The 27,692-nt window shown below is 37.0% G+C and overlaps 1 protein-coding gene across 1 annotated transcript; it reads left to right on the top strand.

The window, feature by feature from the left end:
- The first annotated feature begins 978 nt into the window (after positions 1–978).
- Positions 979–27,692, top strand: LOC128241756 (myosin heavy chain, striated muscle-like). Its single transcript, XM_052958826.1, has 32 exons — positions 979–1,005; positions 1,919–2,045; positions 2,610–2,768; positions 3,814–3,957; positions 4,544–4,700; positions 7,015–7,042; positions 9,828–9,939; positions 10,457–10,549; positions 12,484–12,547; positions 13,193–13,291; positions 13,872–13,975; positions 14,417–14,555; positions 14,766–15,034; positions 15,273–15,443; positions 15,713–15,892; positions 16,711–16,831; positions 17,422–17,492; positions 17,902–18,107; positions 18,631–18,888; positions 19,631–20,306; positions 20,503–20,648; positions 20,831–20,978; positions 21,295–21,548; positions 21,867–21,945; positions 22,342–22,458; positions 23,134–23,262; positions 23,376–23,922; positions 24,258–24,498; positions 24,656–25,550; positions 25,677–25,847; positions 26,304–26,354; positions 27,046–27,692. The coding sequence occupies exons 2-31, from the start codon at positions 2,010–2,012 to the stop codon at positions 26,337–26,339; spliced, it is 5,850 nt and encodes a 1,949-aa protein (XP_052814786.1). The 5' UTR covers positions 979–1,005; positions 1,919–2,009; the 3' UTR covers positions 26,340–26,354; positions 27,046–27,692.

Genomic DNA, 27,692 nt, shown 5'->3' with positions numbered 1-27,692 from the left:
TTATTAACGTTAGACCAAGTAGGCATTATTCTATGTTTGACATATGTCACTGTATATTGGGCAACACAGTTAAAAGTGGTTTTCAGATTCATATGCATGTAATATTATATCTAGCAATATTAGTGTATCCAACAACTTCAATGTGAAGAATATTGAGCACTAAATCTAAATTTGGACCTTTCGATGGTATATAGTAAAACAAATAAATACCATTCGTACTCATCAAAACTTAACACAAAATTAAGGCTTATCGCATGCACATTTAAGTCAATTTTACAACGATATCATGGCCTCAATGCATCTTGACTTGAGGACTTTTATATGCTGAACCTTTCAAACAAATAAACAAATAAGTTGCAATTTTGAATTTGATATTGCAAACTATTAAACTACCTCTTTTGATATTTATTTATTATATGAACTACCCTGTTGTGATTTGATTCAATAAAGAATATACAAACACAATTATTTGTTGTGAAATCTCTTTCCAGGAAGCTGTGACCGAAGAAGGAACGAGGAACACTATGGCTTCTAACTGCTAACAAGATAACAAGGCAAGTGGCTATCCTCTAACGATATAATCATATCAAAATACACAGAGATGTAATCAATGGGTCGTTGGACGAGGCGCATCATCACCAATTGTTCTCGAAAAACGAACATCAAAGCTTCCCGCTGGATGAACGAAGTAAGAGATAACGGCAGGTAATTAGCGCTACCATGTGTTCGGGACATATCTCGGGGGAGTAAGATCAATTAAATCCATATGGCACGATTCCAAGACAAGATCCTGTTTCTCAAACAGCTTACCTATCCGCGAATGTGTCAAAGAAGTTCCAAAAACAGAAATACGTTAGAAAATATGAAACGGTTGTTTTCATTGGTTGATGCGAAAAACCTACCCAATAGAAACAGTTGTTACATTACATGCTTTCACTAGCCTACGACAGGTATATAACTCGGCACCCGGTCCAGAGGCGATCAGAACGGGGAACTCTCTTACAGGTAAGACTTGTGTTGTTTACGATTTCGTGGAATAAATAAATTGTGCGTGGATTCTATTAAGTTGTTTTATATGTGTTGAGGTTTGTACAATGCGTATGCTTTAAGAGATAACATTTGTAGACACTATTGTTGTTCATGTTCATTCATTCATTTCTACTATTAAGGAAAATATTTTATCATATCTCTAATTTATTTATTAAAAATATGATTTAGGAATGAATGCATTGGACTTTCCTTACTAAAGTATGATGTTTACATTCAAACATTAAAACAACTCGCAATGCATATACTTTTTATTTAATATATTTCAAATTATATAGAATCTAAATTGGGAGTTGTTGTAGATTATTCCTATAGATCTAACCTCAGATAAAACATGACATTTAGATAGAAAATTTCCAATGAAATGTGCTACTGAATATACATCACCTGTACAGTTGAATTAAAAAGATCTTAACTAAACGATAGGGTATTGCTTTCCATAAACATGTACACTAAATTGAACATTCGCAACAGTCAAAAGAAGAGAGTTAACGTTGCTATACTTTATCATGGTGCCGAAACATTATTGATATGTGAAATCTGCATCATTCTAAACGTTTAATTTACGGAACCCCTTATTATTAATTTCAATTATTGGAAACGCATTTATTTTATGAAGACGTTTGCATAAAGAGACAAAAAGGGAACTCTAACTTATATTTATCAAACCAATCAACTAAAGAAAGCGTTTTATCTTCTAGACATCATGAAAAGTGTATCGATTTATTATTGTTTGCGCAAATTGCAGCAAGTTTCAAAGGAACTAATCGAAAAGACTAGATAAATGTCATTGTGGGTTAACCGGTTCTTTTTCCAGCAGGTCTTTCCTCTCTTGAATATCTATTTTAATCCCCAATGTCGTATTTTCCAGACTTAAAGAGCCGTTCGAGTCTTGGCACTAGCTCTGCACTGTTTTCTCAACATTTTGTTTCGTGAAGACTGCAATAACCCAAGTATTCAAGATGTCGTCGAATTTCTCTGCCGATCCGGACTTCCAGGTATCATTATGCTAATATCTCGTTTCTTGTACATTTAGTTTAATCGTATTTTATTGTAAATAATAAACACACGTGGTATACATATATTCGACAAATAATATTATTGTACAATTGGGTTGGGCGACAAGTTATGACAACATTAGAAATTGGCCCTCCCCTTGTACATTTCACATAACAGCTTGTCATGTAAGACTTTGTAAAATGTCACACATTTCCTATCTTATTTTAAACTGGCCAGAACATTTCAATGACTATAATTTACCATGATTACGAACGGTTTCAAGTCTGAAGCTAGACTCAGACTCAGAAAATGTTTCGATAATAACTAACTTTTTTCGAAAATTTTGGGCTAAGAAAGACATGTCTTGTATTTCGGTTATATCGACTGTTCGTTACCTCGAAGTATTCCCCGAGGTTCCAACGATTCGACATAGCGAATCTTGACTGCAATTGTTAAATACTTTATTATATATGCATTAATTAAGGTGAAAACACTGTATTGTATACTTACCTAATTGCTGATATTCTGTAAAAAGATCCTGAATCTTGAATATTGTATTCCAGTATCTCTATGTGGATCGTATGAAGGTCATGAAGGAGATGGAGGGGTTCGACGGTAAGAAGGCTTGCTGGGTCCCCGATGAAAAGGATGGCTTTACCCTCGGGGAAATTGTCTCCTCCAAGGGCGAGGAAATCACTGTCAAGATAACGAAGAACATGGAGGTATGCCTTTTCTTGAATCGGCGCACATTGGCCATTTCCCTTCTTTAAAAACCTCGGATGTATACAGACGGTTAACAATTTCATTGTTTTTTTTACATCTAACTACGCTGCAAAAAGATCGCGTAGTAATTTCAATTAAGCAGTTAATCATAAGGACTTTGCTCTCAGGGGCGTAGCTTCCTTTAGGCCGTGTAGGCCGCGGCCTACACATTTTTCAGAAAATCGAATAAATAATATTGCTAAATCTGCAATAAAAACTGAAGGCATAGGGGGTTAGGGGCTTAAATTTGAAATCCCGATAAATGCGCCTTAAAATAAATTTAATTCAAGGTAAAAAAAGAGTGATATTGTTGTTCTCATTAATGTTTTTACAACAAAACGCACCAACCACAACCTAGCTAAAATAAAAATCGGGGTGGGGTGGGGGGGGGGAGACACCCCAAGAAAGTGGCCTTCACATTTATTTTCGTCAAGCTACGCCCCTGGCTGTTAGGAATATAAATGATTCATGCAATAATACACTTAACTGGAAATCAAGTTTAACTGTAATAAAAATACACGTTAAAAATACAATTGATTAATAGCATTGTTAAGTTACGTCCTACATCCGAGAGTTGATGTATGGCGGCGATGGCCGGGTACTCCGATTGCATTTCCTTGTGCATCTAAACATGATCTGTATATGAATTATTTTCAAATGGGCTTGTCCCTGTAGTTTTCATTGTAATAGTGTCTTAACATTTGTAGAGTAATGGAGTTGCTCCAATTTGTCATGATAATTTAAAAGGAAATCGAGACTTTTAAAATAAAAACAAAACATTGAGACGAAACTGCCTTCCTAGCGTTCCTTTTTTATTTCTTACTAAATCATTTCTTCGGATGATTTTTCGTTTTAAATGTCGATGCATCTCACATATTTATCCTCAACACCAACACGCTGCAGCTATTCTACAACAAGATGGGAGTGCAAATATTGTACGAATTGTTACAAAGAACGAATACTGCATACATCCATACTTACTTATTATCTCACCCTCATTTCCAGAGCAAGTCATTCAAGAAGGATGACCTCCAGCAGGTCAACCCTCCCAAGTACCACATGTGTGACGACATGGCCAACATGACCTACTTGAACGAGTCCTCTGTGTTGAACAACCTTCGACAGAGATACTTCAAGGGATTCATCTACGTGAGTTAACCTCCCTGTCACAAAAACATTGCTTTGGACTGTTGCACTAGTTAATAATTTGCTTTTGTCGTGGTTTAAGCCATTCGAAAGTTCTAGGGTGGTATTCAATACGCAACTTAAGTTAATATTAGGGTCATACATTGGTGACTTTATTCACTCCATTGGTCAGCTATTATTAACAATAAATCCGATTAGCTACATCGTTCTTAGATCGCAGACCAATATTGAAATAGCAGCCCTGACAACCTTTTCCTTCAAAGCAGTTCATACAAATAAAATCCAGGAGTTAAGCTATTCAAGATTAGCTGCGATCAAAAACAAAAATTGAAATGTTCAGACTTACTGGGGCAAGATAAATTGTGAATAATAACTAAAATTGAAATGTTCACACCTACTCGGGCCTGTTCTGCGTGGCTTTGAACCCCTACCGTCGTCTGCCCAAGCGATATTGAGCCAACGGGTTTCGACAGTAAAGAAATATTCTATTTTCAAATTGTCTGACGATATGAATATGTACGAAGTTAACTGGCATACTTTAAATAGTGTAAAACTGAAGAACTATGTTACATGTATTATACTCTTCCAGACCTACTCGGGCCTGTTCTGTGTGGCTGTGAACCCTTACCGCCGTCTGCCCATCTACATGGACTCGATCATCGAGAAGTACCGTGGCAAGAGGAGGATGGAGATGCCCCCTCACTTGTTTGCCGTGGCCGATAACGCCTTCCAGAACATGTTGCAGGGTATGCATTTATTTATATTTTGTACATTTTCTACATCATACGAGTAATGTACGAAACGGGTAAAAATGCTGGAGTCCTTTTTATTGTTTTTGAGTTACAATCAAGTGCATTTGTTTGCTTTAGAAATAGTTTTCTTAAGAGGTTTAAGTGATGCTGTTTATTAACATAATGCTTAAGATAATGTGCCTTTTAAAAATGTTAGACATTTGTAATTTTGAATCATATGTAATGTTGTAATGTGGAACATTGAGTTTAGCTTATAGCTGCAAAAAACTGAGTGTTTAAGTTCATAGCCTTAACTTTGTTTTACATAACCAGTGATTTTTTTTTGGAATTATTTTTACCGCCTGTGCCTTGCAAATTGGGAAAAAAGACGACTTTGGGAAAATACAAAATCAGGCAAAATAGCTAGTATAATGGCAAACATACATGTATTAACATGTTTATGCATACATTATGCTGTGAAAGAGTAAGTCTTGTCAAGATTTTGTTTATATTTCAAGAAATGCATTGCTTTTTTATTCATTGACGTAATCTGCGTTTATTATTTTGGGAAAAAAATATAGAATTTTTGGGAAAATGGACAGTTTTTCGTAAGGGGAAACAACCTTTAGAAGGCAGTAAAATGCACCAAAAAATCACCGATTATTGTTTCGATTTTGTTCAAGTTGGACATTTTTTAATAAAGTTCATTCTAAGAACTGCTTACATCAAATGTTATCATACGACAATTTAATCCCTCATACTCTCCATTTAATTTCTTTTTATAAATCATTTTCGATAGTTCAAGGTCACTGCGAACATTTTTTCAACAAGCGTACTATAGCTTAAGCCGAGGTTTTGCATTGTTCGTCCCCAAGAGGAACACTATTCATTGTATTATACCGAACACAACTTACTTTATTTATTTGTTTGTTAAAATATGAGTTTAGTATTTTATTTACATCGCAAGTGTCGTCTGATCTCAAAATGTAAACAAAGCGCCTAAACGACACAGACGAAACGGTAGAAGGTAAACTCCGTATCGTATCGTACCATTACGTCAGCGAGTAACAGTACGCTAGCGGATAGTAATGCGCAGAAACAGTGAAAAGTGTTACCCACTGAAGTTTACTATATATTTTACAGAAAATAAAACGAGCGGGGTATAATCATTCAAAATATCGTATGATCATGAGTCTCATTTAACGATTAAGTGAGTGTTGCAAATCAGAATGAAAGGTGCTTGCAAACTCAAATAAATTCTCTTAGCAAATAAGCTCTTCGTTGCGAAACAGGTTTTATAACTTCTCAAAACTATTTATTCGAAAAAGCGACCGCACGCTTCCGGCATTCGTTACTAACGTGGCTTCGAAACAATACAAAGACATTTCTACTTTCCCTACACCGAAATGCAAGGTCAACCTATGATGATAGCTCACATTTATCTAGAAGCTGGAAACACTTGGTATCATATCCTTGTCATTCGAGTAGAAAGACTCGCGCACTCAGGTTTAATGTTGTTGCTAGGAAACGTCGGCACGAAATTCCCTTTTATAAACCGGAGAAAAAGAAATGCGAAAAGAGAAATTATTTTTGCATACCTTCCGATCACTTATGTTTTCCGCAGCGACATATGTTGGTAATTATTTTTCCAGGTAAAATTTGGATAGTTGCCACTCTTTGGTGATTGTTTATTTTTCTTTATCGTCGCTCAAGGCACAAATGCTTAATAGATTTTTTACATGATTCTCCCTGCCGCCTGGTAGTAATTATGATCTTGCCGGTTTTGCTTTCATCACCAGTATGTGTTTACGAGTACATGTACATGAATGCGGTTTTTTAGCAGCGTACAATTAATTATACGACAGGAACTTGGTGAAAGCGCATTTAGATAAATTGTTATAGAAATTAGCAAAAAAAACACAATTCTGAAGAAACGCATTTCTAAAAAACATATGTATTTACCTGGATTAATTCATATAACATTAAAGAGATAATCATATGAACAAATACTAGACATCATTTTGTTTTAAAGAAAATTGATGAATATGTTTTATAAATAGATAGATGGATAAAAATAAATAAATAAATAAATAAATAAATAAATAAATAAATAAATAAATAAATAAATAAATAAATAAAATAAATAAATAAATAAATAAATAAATAAATAAATAAATAAATAAATAAATAAATAAATAAATAAATAAATAAATAAAAATCAATCTATAATCAACCAATCATATATGGCATCTTTTGTTTTAGTTAAGTGTTATTGGTTTACTCGTTTCCTTGCAAACTTGTCTGTTCAAGAACTATATTTCCCTTTCAGATCGTGAAAACCAGTCCGTCCTGATTACGTGAGTTATTCAATAAGGTTTTGTTTGATTTTCTTGCTATGCCCGCTATTGCTGTCTGAACGATGTGTTGTTAATGTATTTAAGGATTCCGACCCACAAATAAGCTATTTTTCTGACAGCCCTATTAACTATAATGTTATATTTGATTGCTGGTGAGCACCTATTGGAAAAGTTATTCGCCCGCGGAAGACTAATATGTAAACTAATTGACCAAAAGTAGTTTAAACGTAAAGTAATTACGGTTTGTTCTTTATTTCAACTGAATACATACGTAAACTGAAACATTTGCAATATTTGAGGCAGAAAACAACAACAACTTGTCTGCCATAAAATGTTCGGTGAAATTATTACGGTTTTTTCTGCATACAAACTCCTTTAAAATGATAACAAAATAAAATCGGGTCGCCAGGCGTCCAAAATTAACATATTTGGGGGTCGGGTTCCTTATTACCGATGTTGTAAACATGTTCACTTGGAAAAAAAGTGTAGATATTTTGCTGGAGTATTCGACTATCACCGTGTACGTTTTACTACAATATTCAATGGCTAATTCCCTTTGCAAGAGTGTTAAATATACTTGAACCTGCCTCTTTAAATTAATACGTTCATGTAATGTAGTTGAAGCATGCGTATATATACATGTTCAGCTCTCATTTTGTAGCCCAGTTGCTTAGCTTTTTCTTATCCTTCATGGTAAAAACTACAATAGCTAACGGTAAAATTAAAACGAAAAAGAAATACAACACCTCGATATACACTTTATTAAGGCGACTTTTTTTTCTTAATGCATTGTCATGTTAATCACATATAATTTTATTGATAAAAGACAACAACAAAAAACCCATATGATTTGTGTACATAAAAAATATAAGAGCTATTTCAGCGCTTTTTTAACTGAGGAATTCGAGGCTATCACCTAACAAACTCATTTATAAAAGCTATTTCTATTTATATGGAAAACAAACTTATATGTTTTTTTATTTGATCATTTTAATGTCAAATAAGTTAAACATGATAAAGCATTTTTTTAGCATCCACCTATTTTGCACATCTTTAAACCTATAAACTCGGCTAAGAAAAGTTAAGCAATTGGAAATAAAGCTTTTATATATAATACGCTGTATGGCTGCTTATGATCAATAATTCTTGCTAAAAAAAGATGTGTTTGTATTGTTTCGTGTTTCTACATATATGTTATAGTTAGATGACATGAAGTAAATTCTTAATGATTAAGATGGACGGAGTGAGCATTGCGAATGAGTCTTTCTTAATCATTAAGCATAAAGCATTCACTTCATGTTATCTAACTGACTTATAATACAACCTCATTGGCTGATACATTGTCAACACCAAATCTGACACAAGGAGAGTGTATCGGATGATTGGCAGTGGACCGACATTTAAACACCCGCGAACGTTGAAATTCTTAATGATTAAGTTTAGTACTTAATGGTTGCTTATCTGCAATACCATTTGCTGAAAATGTAGGTCGTATTCTAATTCATGCTTATAAAGCTTATAATACTATTCCATTTAAAGCGGTATATTTAGGGGTGGTATTCAATATGCGACTTAAACCGGCAACATTCACAGCCTCGGCAGCGAGTAAATGGGGAGTGGCTCATGGTAAATTCCCTCAGCTTTGTTCCTGTCTGTTAACTCAGTGTTTAATCTCACGGTCATACATCATTGACTTCATTCACTCCATTGGTCAGCTATTAATAACAAGTAATCCGATTAGCTAAATCGTTCTTAGATCAAATTAAGACCAATATTAAATGCCAGCCCAGGCCAGAATGATATGAAGTGTTGTAAATTGACATAATATATAGTTCATATCTCATAAGAACACTTAAATTTCACACTAAGAAAAAAATACAAAAACATACCTGCTTTACGCAGATGACTCGTACGCATACCTCCATAGCCAGAATAACACAAACATGCCTGCTTGACGCACATCTCCAGCAACAACGATGTAACCGTTAAATTGAAGTGTGCGACTTCCGGTAATGGAGATACGCGTTTATGTGGATCGGAAATGATATTAAAGAATTTATTTTTTAATAATATATAAAATATGTTCAAATGCAACCTCACTGTTGTTTTGTGTTGAATATATGGACTCATATCACGTTCGACTATTTACGGTAAATTCCGCTCTTGTCGGAGATGACCGAGTTGGTGCAGTTGTTGAATATGTTGTGTTTCTTTGCTGCAGCATAACCTAAAGCGAGTTGGAGTGACGCTTAGCTTTTTGTGTAAGATTGCATGTAGCGTACTAACACTGTCTGAATATTAACTTGTGCAAAGGTTATTTTTGAATCCAGCATATTATTTGAATCATTTTGAAGACGAGTATACACACACACCAAAATTCCTTGATACCTATACTTTACGACAGAAAATGTCGACATATTGCCTGAATATTCCTATTGCAATTCCAGGATCTGCCTGATTAAAGCCCATTCCCGTGTATATAATTTAATAATTACTACAGAGTACTTTTTGTGTTATACGAACGCATTTACCTTTTAATTTAAAACGAAAAGATATTGAAAGTAATACGGCTTGCTTGCTAAATTGAAATTAAAACGCCATCTACATGCAGCGTAGTTAAATGTTAAGAATTCTGACATTGTAAATCGTCCATATACATCTGAGTATGTTTTCGAGGTAAAATGGCCGATGCATATTCCGATTGATCTAACTGTAAGAGCAAAGGGGACGATAACTCTTTTATGTACCCCAATCTCTATTACCGCCCTTCTCCCTCCTCCCGCAGTGGAGAGTCTGGTGCCGGAAAGACTGAGAACACGAAGAAGGTCATCATGTACTTCGCCAAGGTCGCCGCTGCCCAGCAGAAGGCCTCTGGGGAAGAGGCGGACAAAAAGAAGGTAAACATTAAACTGATACCATTTATCACTACACTTGCACGTTCGAACGGTGCCTGGTGTATAAATATACATCACACCACATTATATCACATCGCATCAAAATCTCGCATCAAAATCTCGCATCAAATCTCATCATAAACATGTATAATTATTTTTTATAAAGAACTCTATTTCAAAATTTAATTTGACAAGTCATGACTTTTACACATTCGCATTGCAAGAGCTATTTATCGAGTTGTTAAAGCAAATGTATTCTGTATGTTTCTTTATTTATGTCAGTTAAAACCTTTTTGCTTTCTCATAGCAAAATATAATTATCACCCAAAACTCCATCATTATAAGAACCTAAAGAAATATCAAAATACGAGAAAAACTATGCTCTATGTGACATTCTGTGTAGATATTGTATATTCTATGTATATATGAACGACATACCATTACAATCAGATGATTATTTCCAATCGAACAACTTTCTTTACCGAAAACTTACCAAATCCTTTGTATTATCGCTAAACAGGGTTCCCTTGAAGATCAGATTGTCATGGCTAACCCTGTACTTGAGGCTTACGGTAACGCCAAGACCACGAGGAACAACAACTCCTCTAGATTCGTAAGTGTTACCAATACGTTTGCAAACCCCTTGGTTTAACAACTTTCCATCTTTTTTCTCTACGAGTGCTTAACATTGAACAATTAAAACGTGTGAAGAAAACAAGGCGTAGCAAAAGTAACATGTGCAGCATATATGCATCTTTCGATTATGGATGAAAAACTTAAGGGACGCGCCAAACGGCCGAAAATGAACTGAAATCTAGCTTTATGGTACAGGGATCAAAACAATGCCAAACAGGCAACTCAAACTAGACACAACATGTTTAAGCTCTTAATAGCAAGCTTCTTGTAGGTGATTGAATTATTATTCAAAATCTACTGAGATACTTAAAAACATGATACATGCATTTCGAAAAATATCTTTGATAAACGAAAATATGTCCAGTAAAGTTCTCGTGAATTAAGTCCCACGATCAAAAATAAAACACACATGCCATTTTTTAAAAGTCTCTCATTGTATAACAGAAGTTCAGTGTTAATTTTGCTGCATACGTTCATAAATTGCTATGCCTTACTTATTGAACCTTTTCCTTATTACCGATTGAAAAACCAACCTATTGATCGAACTTTTTACCATGCCTTATTACTATGAACATCCGTCTAAAACCTCCATCCACCACCATGTGTGTTATGCATCCTATATTTTTTATTTGTTTGCAATCTATATTTCTAACACACTTGTGCACCAAAATCCCGCCCTTCAATCACATCTCCGTACAACCAGAATGTATAAACCAGTCCATCTCCCAAAAATTTGATTTCATACCCGCCCTCCAATCACAACTCCGTACAACCAGAATGTATAAACCAGTCTCCCAACAATTTGATTCCATACCACCATGACCTTCCCATCATCGGCACCCACGCTACAACATTACCATTACTCTATAGAAAATACCTTTGGAAAATATGCTAGCGAAACATCGTGAATATTCGTACTGAATCGTAACTTCTCGACCTTTTCCGTATTGCCTGAGGTGCGTCTCAGGCGTCCAATCAGACGGCCGGTTTTGACAACATTATTGATTCATGAGCACAAGTCTTCTGCAGTCAATTTTCCAAGGGTATTAAATGGAGCTTTACGTAATGAATGGACTGGGTACCGAAGATGAAAATTTCCTCAGACTACTAAAATGAAACTCAGAAACTCGGAGGTTCCAGTCATCCCACCATTTTTCCTACCAGTGCAAATGTCGCCTTTCTAACCATGACAAAACCTGTTATTCTAGCTAACGGCTGGTTGACCAATGATCTCCGCCCTGTAAACTGTACGGAAACGTACGTTTGTACGTGAGTATTACCGTAGAGTCTAGGGCCTGGTTCAATAAAGATATTAGTCGTAAAACATACTTATATCAGTATCATATTTTCATTACTTGCCAAATTTAAAGAACGAACTGAATTTTAGCTTGTATGAAAGATGAAAACAATCCTGCGAGAAACAAAACACGATGTCATCTTTGATGTTAGGTCAGATTTATGATTTTCGACTGAAATCCTTAATTGAAACAGGCCCCAGATAATTCAACTAAGAACGTCGTCTACAGTTGTGCCAAGATTAATCTTATAACATTAAAACAATTATAATATTAGGTTCTTTAATTAGCATATTGTTTTAAATGCCTCAATACAAATGTTTACATGTTAGACTTAATACGTTTCTTTGTATTAAAATTACGAGATGGACAAGATTAATCCAAACGTTTGAATTTACAGTACGTCTATAATAAGTAGATACAGAGGACTCATACAATTTCAATAAAATTATTCTCTACACACTGGATCATGTTGCAGACGACAAACCTAATATATTTATTAACCTGTAATTATAATGAAAACATATCTATCTGCTAATTAACGATAATCAAGTGAATAGTGAACCACTGCATTCTCTTCTGCATCCTGTATTAATTGTATTATAATTGTCTCCAGGGAAAGTTCATCCGTATCCACTTCGGCCCGTCTGGCAAGATCGCCGGAGCTGACATTGAGCACTGTAAGTAAACACTGCTTTGCTTTATTTGAAGTTCATTAGCCTTAACTTTATTTCTTCTACCAAAACATTGACTCATGCTAAGACCTTCTCGTTGGCACAATGCTGCTCCGGAGTGAGGTCATGTGTCCGACTTGTTGACCACAGACCAAACTCACATACGCCCAGGCCGGGAATCGAAACCGGGACGCCTATCTGAACGAGTGCGTTTACCACTGCGCTAATTTGTTAAACAATTGGTTTTCTTTATTTAGGATTGTTGGGATAAGTGTGAGGTTTGTGCACTTAAAATGGTGTAAACCCCCAGTAAATTTACCTTTTACTGACCGTTCCAAGGCGGTACCTAACAATCCTTGATAAACATACCTAGTTTTTTTATATATAGTATGTATGTACTGTGCTGTCTGTGGAGTTTTGTGCTGTTCTTCCATGTTTTTTGTTTGTGATATTTTTGTGTTCTATGTCTTTGGCGTTTACCCAGTGCCATTAAACCGGGTTTATGTTTAAACTTTTAACTACTGAGCTTTTTTCTGTAGTTTTTCACATAAGAATTGCAGTAACCATAGCCAAATTGTCACGAAAGTGACCATGAATGCATATAATATATTACTGCTTCGCATTTTGAAAGTGTACCCCGTACTTTTTCAGACCTGCTTGAGAAGTCTCGTGTGACATACCAGCAGACCGTGGAGAGAAACTACCACATTTTCTACCAAATTCTCACCAACGTCTTCCCCAAGTACCACGGTAATCTTTCTTTCTTAATTATTAGTACGAGTATGAAAAATTAAATGGAAATTATACAACTTTCGCAATCACATTGTGCTGCATAGTGATACCTACAGGACCTTCACTTTGTCCAGCGTTTACTATTACACAAAGTTGCAGATTAGTACTGGTTTATCAGTTTAAAAAGCATCTTAACAGAATCTTCATAAGACATGATGTTGTAAAATTGGCGCTATACGGATAATTATCATGTGGAGTATTAAGTTGTTTCATGCAAAAAATGTTTTGAAATTATATTAGAAAATTCTACTGATTTTAAAGAAAAAAAACAAAACGCAACGTTTTGTTTTATTACATTAAATACAGACTACTATTTGTAGTCATGTCTCACAAAATTAATTACGCAGCTGTTCAAGATTTATAGAGTCAAAAGTCTTTGGCTCGAAATCGAACTGGATTAAAAGGACCGATTTTTTAATATATATTTATATAAAATTTGATCGGATGGCTTGATTTCCCGAGGGTCGATTTTTTCCACGATTGATGCTATTCTCGCGGTCCCTAGTAAGAAGTACACACTTTGTGTTTGTTTATGCAGAGATGTGCTTGGTGCAGCCTGACCCGGCCCTTTACTCCTTCATCAACCAGGGTGTGCTCACCGTCGACGGTATTGATGACGTGGAGGAAATGAAGATCACCGATGTAAGTGCAAAATTACGGAGTGTTGTGATGAATGGTATCAGTTCATAATTATAGCAATTCTTAGAACGACACTGTTGAAGACCCTAAGATGTTAAAATACTTTTGTAGAATGTTGAAATAATCGTCTAGTCCCAAAGGCACAATTGACAGGATTCGGCTAAGCTCACGTTTTTGTTTGGGTGTAATTTGTGTAATATCAACATTGTTTACAGATTTTGGACTTAAAAATGGAAACACTCTTTATTTGAGTCACGATTAACTAAATTTCGTTTAGTAAAATAAAGAGTTACAAAGAAATTTGACTATATGAAATAACTACTTAAGCTTTTACGCTTAAGATGCTTCTTGAAATTATGGCCATGTCATTTATATTGGTTTAACGGGAACAAAGTACGATTGACCTCGTATTTTTATGACACATATTTACGCTCTGAATTAAAGGAATCCTTCGACGTGCTCGGCTTCAGCCAGGACGAGAAGAACAGCATGTACAAGTGCACAGCGTCCATCTTGCACTTCGGTGAAATGAAGTGGAAGCAGAACCCAAGAGAGGAACAGGCTGAGGCCGATGGAACCACTGGTCAGTATACTTACCGAAAACGCGACCTTTACTTTTACGTTCATTAACCAGATAACATCAATTTACATTAGGAACAAACATTAAACAGCATCGCAGTTAACACCTTTTAAATAATTTTAACGTTAACACCAGGTTTATGATGTATAACATCCAAATTTCAAATACTACTACTATTCGAAATATATCAATTTATCATTTACCTTTACACAGAGGCTGAAAAGTGTGCTTTCCTGCTCGGCGTCAACAGCGGTGACCTTCTTAAGGGCTTCCTGAAACCAAAGATTAAGGTCGGTACCGAGTATGTGACACAGGGTCGTAACAAGGATCAAGTGACCTACTCCATCAGCGCCATGGCCAAGGCCGTCTTCGACAGAATGTTCACATGGCTGGTGAAGAGAGTCAACACAACTCTTGATACCAAGGCCAAGAGAAACTACTACATCGGTGTGCTTGATATTGCCGGTTTCGAAATTTTTGACGTAAGTATTGTACCAATTATAGAACTGATATATGAAATAAATTTTAATATTCACAAGTAAGCATTGGTTAACTAAATCAAATGAGTATGCCCTTTCAATCTTATTGACAATCTCCATTAATGATTCTTGGTGTATTTTATGACTACGTTCTTTCATTGATGTATATATAAGTACACTTGACTTCTACTAAACAAAAACCCATTTATCATCACTTACTCAGTATTTCCTTGTCTTATAGTACAACAGTTTTGAGCAACTGTGCATTAACTACACGAACGAGAGGCTGCAACAGTTCTTCAACCACCACATGTTTGTGCTGGAACAGGAGGAGTACAAGAAGGAAGGCATCCAGTGGGAGTTCATCGACTTCGGTATGGACCTCCAGGCCTGTATCGACTTGATTGAAAAGGTAACAATAATTGTAACATCATTTCTTGATTGTACTGTTTGCTTAAAATTTTATTTAAATAATAGGTTTAAGGATTTCAATCAATTTTTTGTTAAAATGAATGCTAGAAAAATCCAAATCAAAGCGTTTGTTCAAAATACGTACAATTGCAACAGGTGTTTCAATGATCTCATTACGTATTATGATGTATCATTGTCTCAATAATATGGAACCGGTTTATATTACAACGTCTGCCTTCGGACTTGAACTTTATTTTCTATTCTGTATAGCCAATGGGTATTCTGGCTATCCTTGAAGAGGAGTGCATGTTCCCCAAGGCTTCTGACAAGACCTTCGAGGACAAGCTGAAAACAAACCATCTCGGCAAGTCCAAGGCCTTCGGCAAGGTCACCAAGAGCAGGAAGGGAGGTGGCAACGCCCACTTTGAGTTAGCTCACTACGCCGGTGCTGTAAGTTACATACTACGGCGTGCATATCAACTTTTCTAGCACATCGGATAGGCATTTCCGGTGAATTCAGCCGTGCTGGAAAAATCCATCTGGCATCCCCCCATGCCAGATGAGTCACGCGCTGTGACGTAATACTTTTCATTTATTTTATTTTACATTTAATGTAAACATAATTATGAGATTTCAATAGATAAGTTCCATAACTATTAACTTTACAAAAACATACCTACAAAACAAAACAAAATAACCCTTAAAAGACGTGATACTGAAGGAACGTCTTGACGTATGCAGTAAATAAATATTAATGCGCGTCATGACGTCAGCTAACATCATCGCACGTGCTTTTTGGTGAAATTTACAAAACTGCGCTTTTCTATGCATTTTTCACAAAAAAGTGTAATTCAAGGTATGCTAGAAAAAATATCTATCATGTGTGTCCGTTCCGGATCGAAAAATCCGACCCTCGGGCACGCTGCGTAGCCGGTAACTCGGCAAGCCTCGTTACCTGGCAACGCAGGTGCCCTCGGGTCGGATTTTTCGATCCGGAACGAAAACACATGACAGATATTATAAAGCAAAGCGAATGAAATGCACATTGCAATTTAGACAATAAGATAATTAAAGAATAATAATAAATCAAATTGGGATAAGTTGTAAACAAAACACAACATATTGTTGGTTGAACTGCCGCGAGAATGATAATTAGTTCTTTGTTGGTTGGCATATGTTATTTGTAACATGTTTATAACAGCAAACTTTGGGACATACAACTGAATATGGCGCATGCCACAAGCCTCATGCTTTCTTATTATATTCAGGTACCATACAGTATTACCAACTGGCTTGAGAAGAACAAGGATCCTCTCAACGAAACTGTTGTCGGAGTGCTCTCTGAGTCCAAGGAACCTCTGGTTAGCGTTCTCTTCGAGAAGCCCAAAGGTCAGTTAAGTCAGATGTTTAATCGGCAAGTCAAGTTCAATAAAATTGTTTAATTGGTAATTGAAGTCCAATGGAAAGCCTTAAGGTTAATTAAGTCAATTGTTTAATCGGTAATTGAAGTCAAATGGAAAGCCTTAAGGTTGATTAAGTCATTTGTTTAATCAGTAATTAAAGTCCAATGGAAAGCCTTAAGGTTAATTTAGTCAATTGTTTAATCGGTAATTGAAGTCCAGTGGAAAGCCTTAAGGTTAATTAAGTCAATTGTTTAATCGGTGATTGAAGTCCAATGGAAAGCCTTACGTTTGGTTAGGTCAAGTACGTAATGAAGGTCAAGTTAGTAATGAAAGTCAAGTTAGTAATGAAGGTCAAGTTAGTAATGAAGGTCAAATTAGTAATGAAGGTCAAGTTAGTAATGAAGGTCAAGTTAGTAATGAAGGTCAAGCTAGTAATGAAGGTCAAGTTGGTAATAAAGGTCAAATTAATAATAAAGGTCTAGTTAGTAACAAAAGGTATTCTGTAATAGTTTTTCATCACTCGAAGTCGAGTTAAACAGAGCTTTTATGCAACAATCTTTACCCTCACATTTTCAGAGGAGGCTCCCGGCGGTGCTGGCAAGAAGAAGAAGTCCTCCGCTTTCCAGACCATCTCGTCAACACACAAGGTATAAACTTACAATACAAACTTCAGGGACAAGGTAAAGTAGCTAGATCATTCCCGAATAGCCTGTTTTAAAGGCACTATGCTCTGGCCAAAATCACACACAACGTACACAAAGCACAGATGGATCACTCATACACGTATTTACCAATGTTAGGCTTACTTATTTCGAACGATCAGAAGAAAACAGGAACAATTACGTGTTTTTAATGATGTCTCGTTTATGGTTATTTATATTTATATGAAAATCTACAGAAACAAGCTCAGTAGCTAAAATGTTAAACATAATACCAAGTCAAGTCAAGTCATCTCAATTAATAAGAATAAATCAAACCGACGGGGTTCGCCTGTTATTTGATATGACTTTCCCCGTGTTTGTCTTTTATCTTGACTTCACTACCATACTATTTTAGGAGTCCCTGAACAAGCTGATGAAGAACTTGTACACGACCCACCCTCACTTTGTGCGTTGTATCATCCCCAACGAGACAAAGACGCCCGGTGATATCGATGCCGCCCTTGTACTGAACCAGCTCCAATGTAATGGTGTGCTTGAAGGCATCCGTATCTGCAGAAAGGGCTTCCCAAGCAGAGTTCTGTATGCTGAGTTCAAGCAGAGGTATGACAACAATCGTTTGCATCTTCCTACATTTCTTTCATTTCTGAGTATAACAATTTTATTTTTTGATTGCTGCGACATTTCACTTAAATCATTTTTACAAATTTATACTCGGATCATCTTATCATTGGACGTATCCCTCGATCACTTTTTTACAATTTATATTAGAAGTTAGTATAGCTATTCAAAACAAAGAGTCTAAATGGTCAGATCGGACAGAGTTACTTGGATTGTTTAAATTTAAATATTCATTTTGTTTTGTGACACTAGATAAATATAAACTGAATTGTTTGATCTTATGATATTTTGTCTCTCTATTGGTCAATTATTAATAACACGTAATCCGATTAGCTAATGTTTGTGCTGGAACAATTGAAATTATCTGTCTAATATTCAATAAAAACTAAGTCGTAATTATCAAAATCAGATTAAATAGGTCATTTTGCTAAACAAAATAATGTACTTAAATCTGTTAAGTTTAAGAAGATCCGATATCAGTGCCGAATATTTTTTTGTTTTATAGATACTCCATCCTTGCTCCAAACGCCATCGGTCAAGGCTTTGTTGATGCGAAGGTGGCCTCCGAGAAGGTCCTTACAGCCATCCAGCTGGATCCCGCAGAGTACAAGATCGGTAACACCAAGGTGTTTTTCAAGGCCGGTGTTATGGGTAATCTGGAAGACATGCGTGATGAAAAACTGTCCGGAATCCTGCGTCTGTTCCAAGCTCACATCAGAGGTTATCTGATCAGAAAACAATACAAGAAGCTTCAGGATCAGAGGTAAGAACAAATACTATTTAACAAATATAACAATAATAAATGCTATTTTTAAGTATTTTCAAATGTCCATGTTGTAACTCGGAAGGAACTCCTTTCCAGGTCCTATATTTCTTTGATTACAGTTGACGTTTAGTGCTACAAATATGTCACTTACGTCTCCTACAGTGTAGTTTATTTTTTTGGTCAGTATTCATAACACATCTAATTTCTAACTCTAAAGTCATTTCCCTAAGCTAAGTGTCCCACTGGTAATATAATATAACAACTTTATAATGTCAAAAATACTTTTCATTTTGTTATTATTTTTAAAATTACTTTGATGCTAACACAATTTTATCAAAATGTTTTTCTTTAAGTATGAAAAGTTTAGGGAATTGACTTAGGCTAGTAAATGACATAAGATGTCACTATGAATATCGACTCTTGTCCTTCCGGATTACTAAACATGTATTCCATTGTATTCTTAATGGCTCTTGGAACTAGAACAGCGCTTAAGCCGTTACTAAGGTTCCTTGCACTGTACATTACCGTGTTATAACACTTTCAATTGCACCGACCCTACTAATTGCAATTTTGAATGTAGTTTGTAATTCCGAAGGATCTGCTTTATAGAATGTTATTTTGGATATATGTTTAAATATAGAGTACTGAAAAACCTCATTTCTCGATGCACATTTATAGTGTTATGCTCTTTAAAATTCATACTTTACCATTATGATTCTTTAATGTTTGTTCTTCCTAGAACCGCCCTTGAGAGGATCCAGAGGAACATCAGAAAATGGATGCACTTGAGGAACTGGCAGTGGTGGAAACTGTACGTCAAGGTGAAGCCTCTGCTCAACGCTGCCCGCGCTGAGGATGAGATTAAGAAGATGGAAGAGGAGTTCAAGAAGACAAAGGAAGATCTTGCTAAGTGTGAGAAGATTAAGAAAGAGCTTGAGGAGAGATGCGTTGTCCTTGCACGAGAGAAGGAAAACATGGCTCTTCAGCTATCTGCTGAGGGTGACACTCTTGGCGACTTGGAAGAAACGGTTGAGAACCTTACGAAGCAGAAGTTTGAGAATGAAGCCACAATCAGGGAGTTCGAAGAGACCGTTACAGCCATGGAAGAGGCCGCTGCACAGCTTGAATCTCAGAAGGCTAAGCTGGAAGATCAGGCAGTTCAGTTGAGGGATAGTATTTCTAATCTTGAGGACTCTCTGAAGAAGGCTGAGCAAGACAAGCAGACTAAGGACAACCAGATCAAAACTCTTCAGGATGAAATGGCCAACTCCGACGAGGCCATTGGCAGACTCACCAAGGAAAAGAAGAACCTGGAGGAGACTGTCAAAAAGACCGAGGACTCACTCAAGGCCGAGGAAGACAAGGTCAACAACCTCAACAAGCTCAGGCAGAAACTCGAGGCTACCCTCGATGAGGTATTTAATGATATTTAAATATAACATTTCGTAGAAACCATTATGTTATCGCTTGTGTTAAGGTCTTATTTAGATAATTTTAGTGAATACTAACTTTTCTCCCTATAATGTCCTTTTCCCGTAAACAACATTTTCCAATATTGTACCTATTATATGTTATGAGTCATAACAAATACACAACGTATGTTGTTGTTAGATGGAAGACAACCTTGAGCGTGAGAAGAAGGTCCGTGCCGATGTTGAGAAGGCCAAGAAGAAGCTTGAAGGTGACCTGAGGGCAACCCAGGAAAATGTTGAGGAGCTTGAGCGTGTCAAGTCCGAGATGGAAGCAAACATCAGAAAGTGAGCCTTCTTGTTGTTTAAAAAATAGATATTGTCATGCAATTATGGCAAAAATAAGTGAATCGTTCAAGTATAAACTGAACTTGTAGTGTATACGGAATATAGAAGTTGACAGTGGCTTCATATAAAAAAATCTGTATTAAGCACATACAACGTTTAAAACTTAATGATTCAATTTACAGGAAGGAGACTGACATGAAAGCTCTTCAGTCCAAACTTGAAGACGAACAGAGCCTTGTTGCACAGCTCCAGCGCAAGATCAGGGAACTTCAGGCCCGCATTGAGGAGTTGGAAGAAGAATTGGAAAATGAGAGGCAGAACAGGTCCAAGGTACGAATTTGTAGCAAACGGTTTATCGAAACAAAAGAAGTGTGTTACCATTATTTTAAGTTTGGAGGCCCTGTTCTAAACTTATCATAAGACATGCATCAATGATTTCATTTTGTGTATTGGCCAATTAATTTAAATTTCAATTGAAACTGAAGTTAAAAATAAGGTGGTATTATATGATACAAAAGAAATAATCCAAGCATATATTTTCCATTTTGCATGTGCTGCAGCATATATGTTTTAGTCATATTGTAAGGTTTTTATCCTATCGCTTAATGAAAAGAAACACAGAGACTATAACTAGTGTATTTGGTAGGTTGAGAAGCAGAGGAACGAGCTGTCCCGTGAGCTTGACGACCTAGCTGAGGCTCTTGATGACCAGGGAGGCCAGACAGCGGCTCAGATGGAGATGAACAAGAAGCGGGAGGCCGAGATCCAGAAGATGCGCCGTGACCTCGAGGAACAGGCACTGCAGAGCGAGGCCACCATCGCCGGCCTGAGGAAGAAGGCACAGGACTCCGCAAACGAGATGGCCGACCAGATCGACCAGCTCCAGAAGGTCAAACAGAGGTGAGAGATGGTTCACTTTTTTGAAACTGAGAAAGGACAACTTTGCTCTGCATTTGGCAAAAGTTTTAAGATTAAATGTTATTGAAAACTTTCGTTAGATTTAAGAAAATATCAGAGATATAGTTTATATTATGTTGGTTTTTATTTCTCAAACATTTTAAACATTAAATACGCACATATAACAGAATATTAAATGTTCAATGTAAATCCAAATGTCATACATTCAGCCATGAAGGCATTTTTTGTGGTTTTATTTTAAGAAATATATCTTATCGGAATTATGGCATCCCACAATATCATTTTACATGTATTTTGCAGGGTTGAAAAGGAGAAAGCTCAATTGAAAAACGATATCGCCGACCTCCAGGACCAGGTCGTTAACGCCTCAAAGAAGGGAGTAAGTTTGATTTGGATAACATCTTTTACACTACACATCACCACTACAAAGATCACAAACAAACTACACATAATTCCTTTTCCGTTAACTGATGGGATTACTGCCTTAGAACGGTCAGTGAAACTAGAGTCCCATGGAATCCGAGTCTTCTCAGGGCTAAAATTTGTTAAATGGCCATAACCTCACACTTATCCCATTATTAATCATCAAAATATTGACAGTAGGAGGAAACAGCCACACACAAAGAAAGGACGACAGAAGAACTCAGTACATACAGAAGAAACAAGCTCTTTATTGATGAATATGAGGGAAAAGGCACATGATAAAACAGAACGGTATCTATTTTCTGTTTGTTTTGTCAAAATTATATAAATATTTAATTACATCGCCTTTCAGGGTATGTCGGAGAAAATGAGCAAGCAGGTTGAGGCCCAGATCTCAGACCTCAACACCCAGCTTGAGGAGAACCTCCGCAATGTTCAGGAACTTAATGCTGGAAAGGCCCGTCTGCAGGTACACACAAATATCGGCTTGTTTTTATAGGCTATAATAAATACTTTAAAGGGAAATAAATAATAATGATATCGTCTACCGGTCTTTTCGACAAATAAACGGGTTTGATAATACTTGATGAACAATGAGAATGGACCGCCGGAAGGTACCGGCGTTCTTCGACTAGTTTAATAAATCTTGAATTCGTCTTATGTTTAACACAAATACATAACATACATAGCAAATACTTGTAAATGGAAATGATATGTGAGCGCAAACATGGTCTTAAATACGAATACATAAAATATGTTCATTGTTTGCGATTAGTATAAATACTAATTCACTTTGAACAAATCTTGTTCTATCATATACATGTATGGTAAAATTGATCACACTGAAATAATGAAAAATAACTGGTTGCAAATATGCAGTGTACATATATCGTATACTAGTAAATACCAAAAGTTTGAAGAAACCTCTTGTTTAATGGTTATAATATTGGAGGGTTATACAATGTTTAGTGGCGCGTTATTATTGTGAATAACACAATTATGCATTTTAGTTGCCAGATGCTCACATGAAAAAAAAAATGAAGAAGAAAAATCTTGATTTTGATATGATATAAAAAAATGTTTATAATGACTAAAATAATAATAAGAAACTCAGCTATCACACATTCTCCAATGTTTCATTAAGGCTGAGAACGCTGAGCTGGCAAGGAACCTCGAGGATGCTGAAGGCCGCTGCAACCAGCTGAACCGTGAACGTGGAAACCTCGTGTCTCAGTTGGATGAGGCCAAACGCTCACTTGAGGATGAGTCCAGGGTATGCATACTATTTATACAAGTATTTGTGTAGGATAAAAAAAAACGCAAATCGTAATGGGGCATTGAACTAAAGTAACGTCAGTATTTAATTATCGATTTCTTTCTTTAAAGGCCCGCCAGAAGCTTGCCAATGAGCTCAGGAATCTGATGGCTGAACTCGATGCTCTTCGTGAGCAGCTTGAGGAGGAGTCTGACGCTAAATCAGAGCTCCAGAGGCAGCTTTCCCGCGCCAATGCCGACGCCCAGACCTGGAGATCCAAGTACGAGTCCGAGGGATTGGCCAAGGCTGAGGAGCTGGAAGAGGTCCGCAGGAAACTGTCAGCCAAGCTTTCAGAGGCAGAAGCATCATTGGACTCCGCTAACAACAAGGTCAACCAGCTCGAGAAGAGCAGAAACCGTCTGCAAATGGAGCTTGAGGATGCTGTTATTGGCGCTGATCGTGCAAACGCTAACGCCAATTCTTTAGAGAAGAAGTGCAAGTCCTTCGACAAGGTTATTGCCGACTGGCAGCTTAAGGTCCGTAGTATCCAATCAGAACTCGACAATTCACAGAAAGAGTCCCGCAGCTACTCTGCCGAGTTATTCCGTACCAAGGCCACTTTGGACGAGGTTCAGTCAACTGTTGATTCTGTCAGGCGTGAAAACAGCAACCTCTCCGGTAAGCATAACATTTAAAAAAAGAGAAAACAATCTGCTCCTGTATTGCTTTTTACATTGCTTGATTTGTTTATGGAATTAGAAAATCTTTGTATGTGTACAGTTTTGACAGTAACAAAAGCAATTATTACGAAAATACGTGACAGTGGGTTTTTGTGTTCTATGTCTTTGGCGTTTGCCCAGTGCCACTAAACCGGGTTATGTTTAAACCTTTTGCTACTGAGCTTGTTTCTGTAGCTTTTTGCATAAATATTATTTCATACAGAAACTATGTAGCTGTATGCCTTCCAACGTTTTTAACAAAAGCATAACGCAGTCACACATCATTTCTTTCAGTCGAGATCCATGAACTCACGGAGCAGGTGAACGAAAGTGGCAGAAGTGTGCATGAGGTTGAGAAGACCCGCCGACGCATCGAGATGGAGAAGCAGGAGCTGCAGGCCGCCCTCGAGGAGGCTGAATCCACACTGGAGCAGGAGGAGGCCAAGGTCTCCCGCGCCCAGCTCGAGATCATGGGCATCCGATCAGAGATCGACCGCAGGATCGCCGAGAAGGAGGAAGAGTTCGAGAACACCAGGTAAGCTACAACGTTAGACTGAACGTAAATAAAATGATTAGCATTTTCCATAATCGCATTTTTTCTGTACTTTTAAATAAAAGTTCTCTTTAGTAATTGCATAATCTGGAGGATGTCTCCTGAACTAAATGTTTTCTTAATTCATATTACTTTTCAGACGCAACAACGCTCGCCAGATAGAATCCATGCAAGCCTCTCTTGAAGCTGAGTCCAAGGCCAAGGCTGAAGCTCTCAGGATACGCAAGAAGCTTGAATCCGACATCAACGAGCTTGAAGCTGCTCTTGATGCCGCTAACCGTGCCCGCGCTGAGATGGAGAAGAATGCCAAACGCTTCCAAGAACAAGCAAGAGAATTCCAGTCCGCAATTGATGACGAAAGGCGCAAGACAACAGAGGCTCTTGAAGCACTGCAGATCTCTGAGCGCAGGGTGACAATCATACAGGTCGAGTGTGAAGAGATCCGTAGCGCTTTGGATTCCGCCGACAGGGCTCGCAAGGCGGCCGAGAATGAGCTCGTTGAAGCTACCGATCGTGTTAATGAGCTGAGCTCTCAGATTCAGAGCATCGCCAGCGCGAAGAGGCGTGTTGAGGCTGACATTACCGCTATGGCTAACGATTTGGAAGAAATGAGCTCCGAGGTTCGTAGCTCTGATGACCAGTGCAAGAAACTTACTCTTGACTCAAACCGTCTTGTCGACGAACTCCGCTCGGAAAAGGACCACTCTTCTTCAATTGAAAAGATGCGCCATTCCCTTGAATTACAGCTGAAGGAAACCCTTCTGCGTCTGGACGAAGCGGAAACAAAGGCTCTTAAGGGTGGTAAGGCTGCCCTCGCTAAGCTTGAGAGCAGGGTAACCGAATTGGAGGCTGAGTTAGACAGCGAACAACGCCGCCATGCGGAAACCCAGAAGAACGCTCGCAAGGCCGACCGCCGCCTCAAGGAGCTTGCCTTCCAGGTGGATGAAGACCGCAAGAACCAGGAGCGTCTACAGGAACTCATCGACAAACTCCAGGCCAAGATCAAGACCTACAAGCGCATGTCAGAGGAAGCCGTAAGTTAATGTTTCTATTGCATTTTGATATTCTTCGAACACTTTATATGTCATTAATCCATTTGACTGTAATCCTTCCTGCCTAAAGTACACTCAATACATGATGTATGTTTTGAATGTGTTTAGGAGGAAGTTGCCGCAATCAACCTTGCCAAGTACCGAAAGGTGGCTGCCGAGCTGGAAAGCACTGAAGAGAGAGCCGACTCGGCTGAGAACAACCTGCAGAAGGTTCGCCTCGCCAACCGCGCCATGTCCACTAGCGCTATCGGCAGCGGCAGCAGCAGCTCCACTACTGTGGTAAGTCATTGATCAAGAATCTTCTTCACATAGTCCAGTCATATCGTAACAAAATTTCACCCAATTTTGCACTTTGGGTTATAATTATGAAAAATTGTCTGATGATACATATGTATGTTTAAGTTAAAAAGTGCTCAGGACATAGCTCAATTTCGTTCAAGATGGCGGCCAAAATCCAAGATGGCCCCCATGACCCTTAATATTATAAAGAGGAACTGTCATAGTAAATAAATTGTGACATGCCCTTAGTCAGGTCATTATTAATCTTCTTCACCTGGTGCCTGTTTCAATGAGGTATTTTCGTCGTAAACCTAGGTCACTCAAATAGTGACAGGGAAAATATATGCGGTAAATATTATAACGATATAACATATAAGTCGTCTCCGTATCTATCAGTAGATATAACAAATTGTGTTTACGTTTGAATATGACTCACCGTCCATTATTTGTTTACAGATCCGAAAGAAGACCATTGTCTCCTCGGAGTCATAAACGATATGAGCAAAGGTATAGTTTTGAAATTCTAGCATTCTGCTATGGTAGCTAATTAAGATTTCAACACGATATAATTATGATCATGAATAAAATAAATACTTATGTAATGTCATGCATATAAAGTAGAAAAAAACTAATACATATACTTAAAAATTAGGTTAAACTATGTTTGCAACATTTCATGACTGTCTCATGTTATTAAATACGTTTTTCTCTAGTTCATCGTCGTTTGGGTAATTGTCTTGTGCCTTAAAACAGTGTTTACTTTTGAAGTTTTGACTACTTGGTAAGTCCCTGTAGTTTTCATTGTATTATTGATGACATGTTATTGCATTATTCCCTAAGAAAGAGTTCCTAATAATATCGAATCTTTCAAGTTGCTATTTTTTTCAATGTTCAATTAAATTGATTATAATGATCTGATTACCTGTATTGTGATTTAATAATACGCATATCAAAATCCCCAAACGGCACAGGTAATAATACTGTCAAAGGTTACTGTCACTAAGAGAGAGAAATTTTACTGTAAAAAACCCTGTCATCCGGTACGGAAGTACACGGAGATTGCCAATGACTGCGCGCATGCGCATTTATTGATATTTTATTTCCTGTGTAAACAAACGAAGAACTTGAAGTTCTCTTGTTTACTGTTATTAATTATTTAATAAGTAAGACTACAATTATATTTTTGTTTCACTTTCAGAGCGGTCTAGAGAGAAGAGAACCCCCTTCTTACCCGGACGTTCAAAGTCTTTCCCGCCTTTGAGGGTGATGTAACGATAGTATGGAACTGACTTTAAAACAAAACAATGTGACAGTGCTTTTTAAAATGTGATGAACGGTCAAACTTATTCATGAGACGCAATTTTATAAATGAATTGACACTTTTTCTGACATTGAAAAACAAAAGCTAACAGCATGTTATTACTCTTGTGGAAATATTGAATTGAATTACAATAGACACTACATTTATACGAAAACAGATGCCAAGACTCAAATAGTATATATAAAAGACAATATCTCCACGACAAGTGATAACATGAATACGCTATATATGTATTTATTGAAGGTCAATATGTGTAAAAAACCGTCAACACTGTCTCCATATGAGTTCAAATGGATATCTCCCCGGAATATTCATTTTCAACTCCGTAAATGATCCCTCATTGGTTTATTTATGTATTGATAAATATGTTACGAGTATATTAGAAAATGACGCTTAGTTTGATTAGAGTTCGGCTCACCTTATTCATTACTGTGGGGTTACGCCTGAGCTTTTATGGACAAGTGGACTTTCCTGTTAAACTTAGTTCCAATTTACCTCAGAAATAATAAATAGAGGAAACCTTA

This window comes from Mya arenaria, chromosome 7 (genome assembly GCF_026914265.1).
Source record: "Mya arenaria isolate MELC-2E11 chromosome 7, ASM2691426v1".
Lineage (NCBI taxonomy): Eukaryota > Metazoa > Mollusca > Bivalvia > Myida > Myidae > Mya > Mya arenaria.
This window is presented reverse-complemented; position numbering and strand designations above follow the sequence as displayed.

Excerpts from the sequence above, each read along its gene's own strand:
- LOC128241756 (XM_052958826.1), top strand. The coding sequence starts at position 2,010 with ATGTCGTCGAATTTCTCTGCCGATCCGGACTTCCAG. Across the intron at positions 2,769-3,813 it reads AGATAACGAAGAACATGGAG|AGCAAGTCATTCAAGAAGGA; the intron begins GTATGCCTTTTC and ends CCTCATTTCCAG. Across the intron at positions 4,701-7,014 it reads CTTCCAGAACATGTTGCAGG|ATCGTGAAAACCAGTCCGTC; the intron begins GTATGCATTTAT and ends TTTCCCTTTCAG.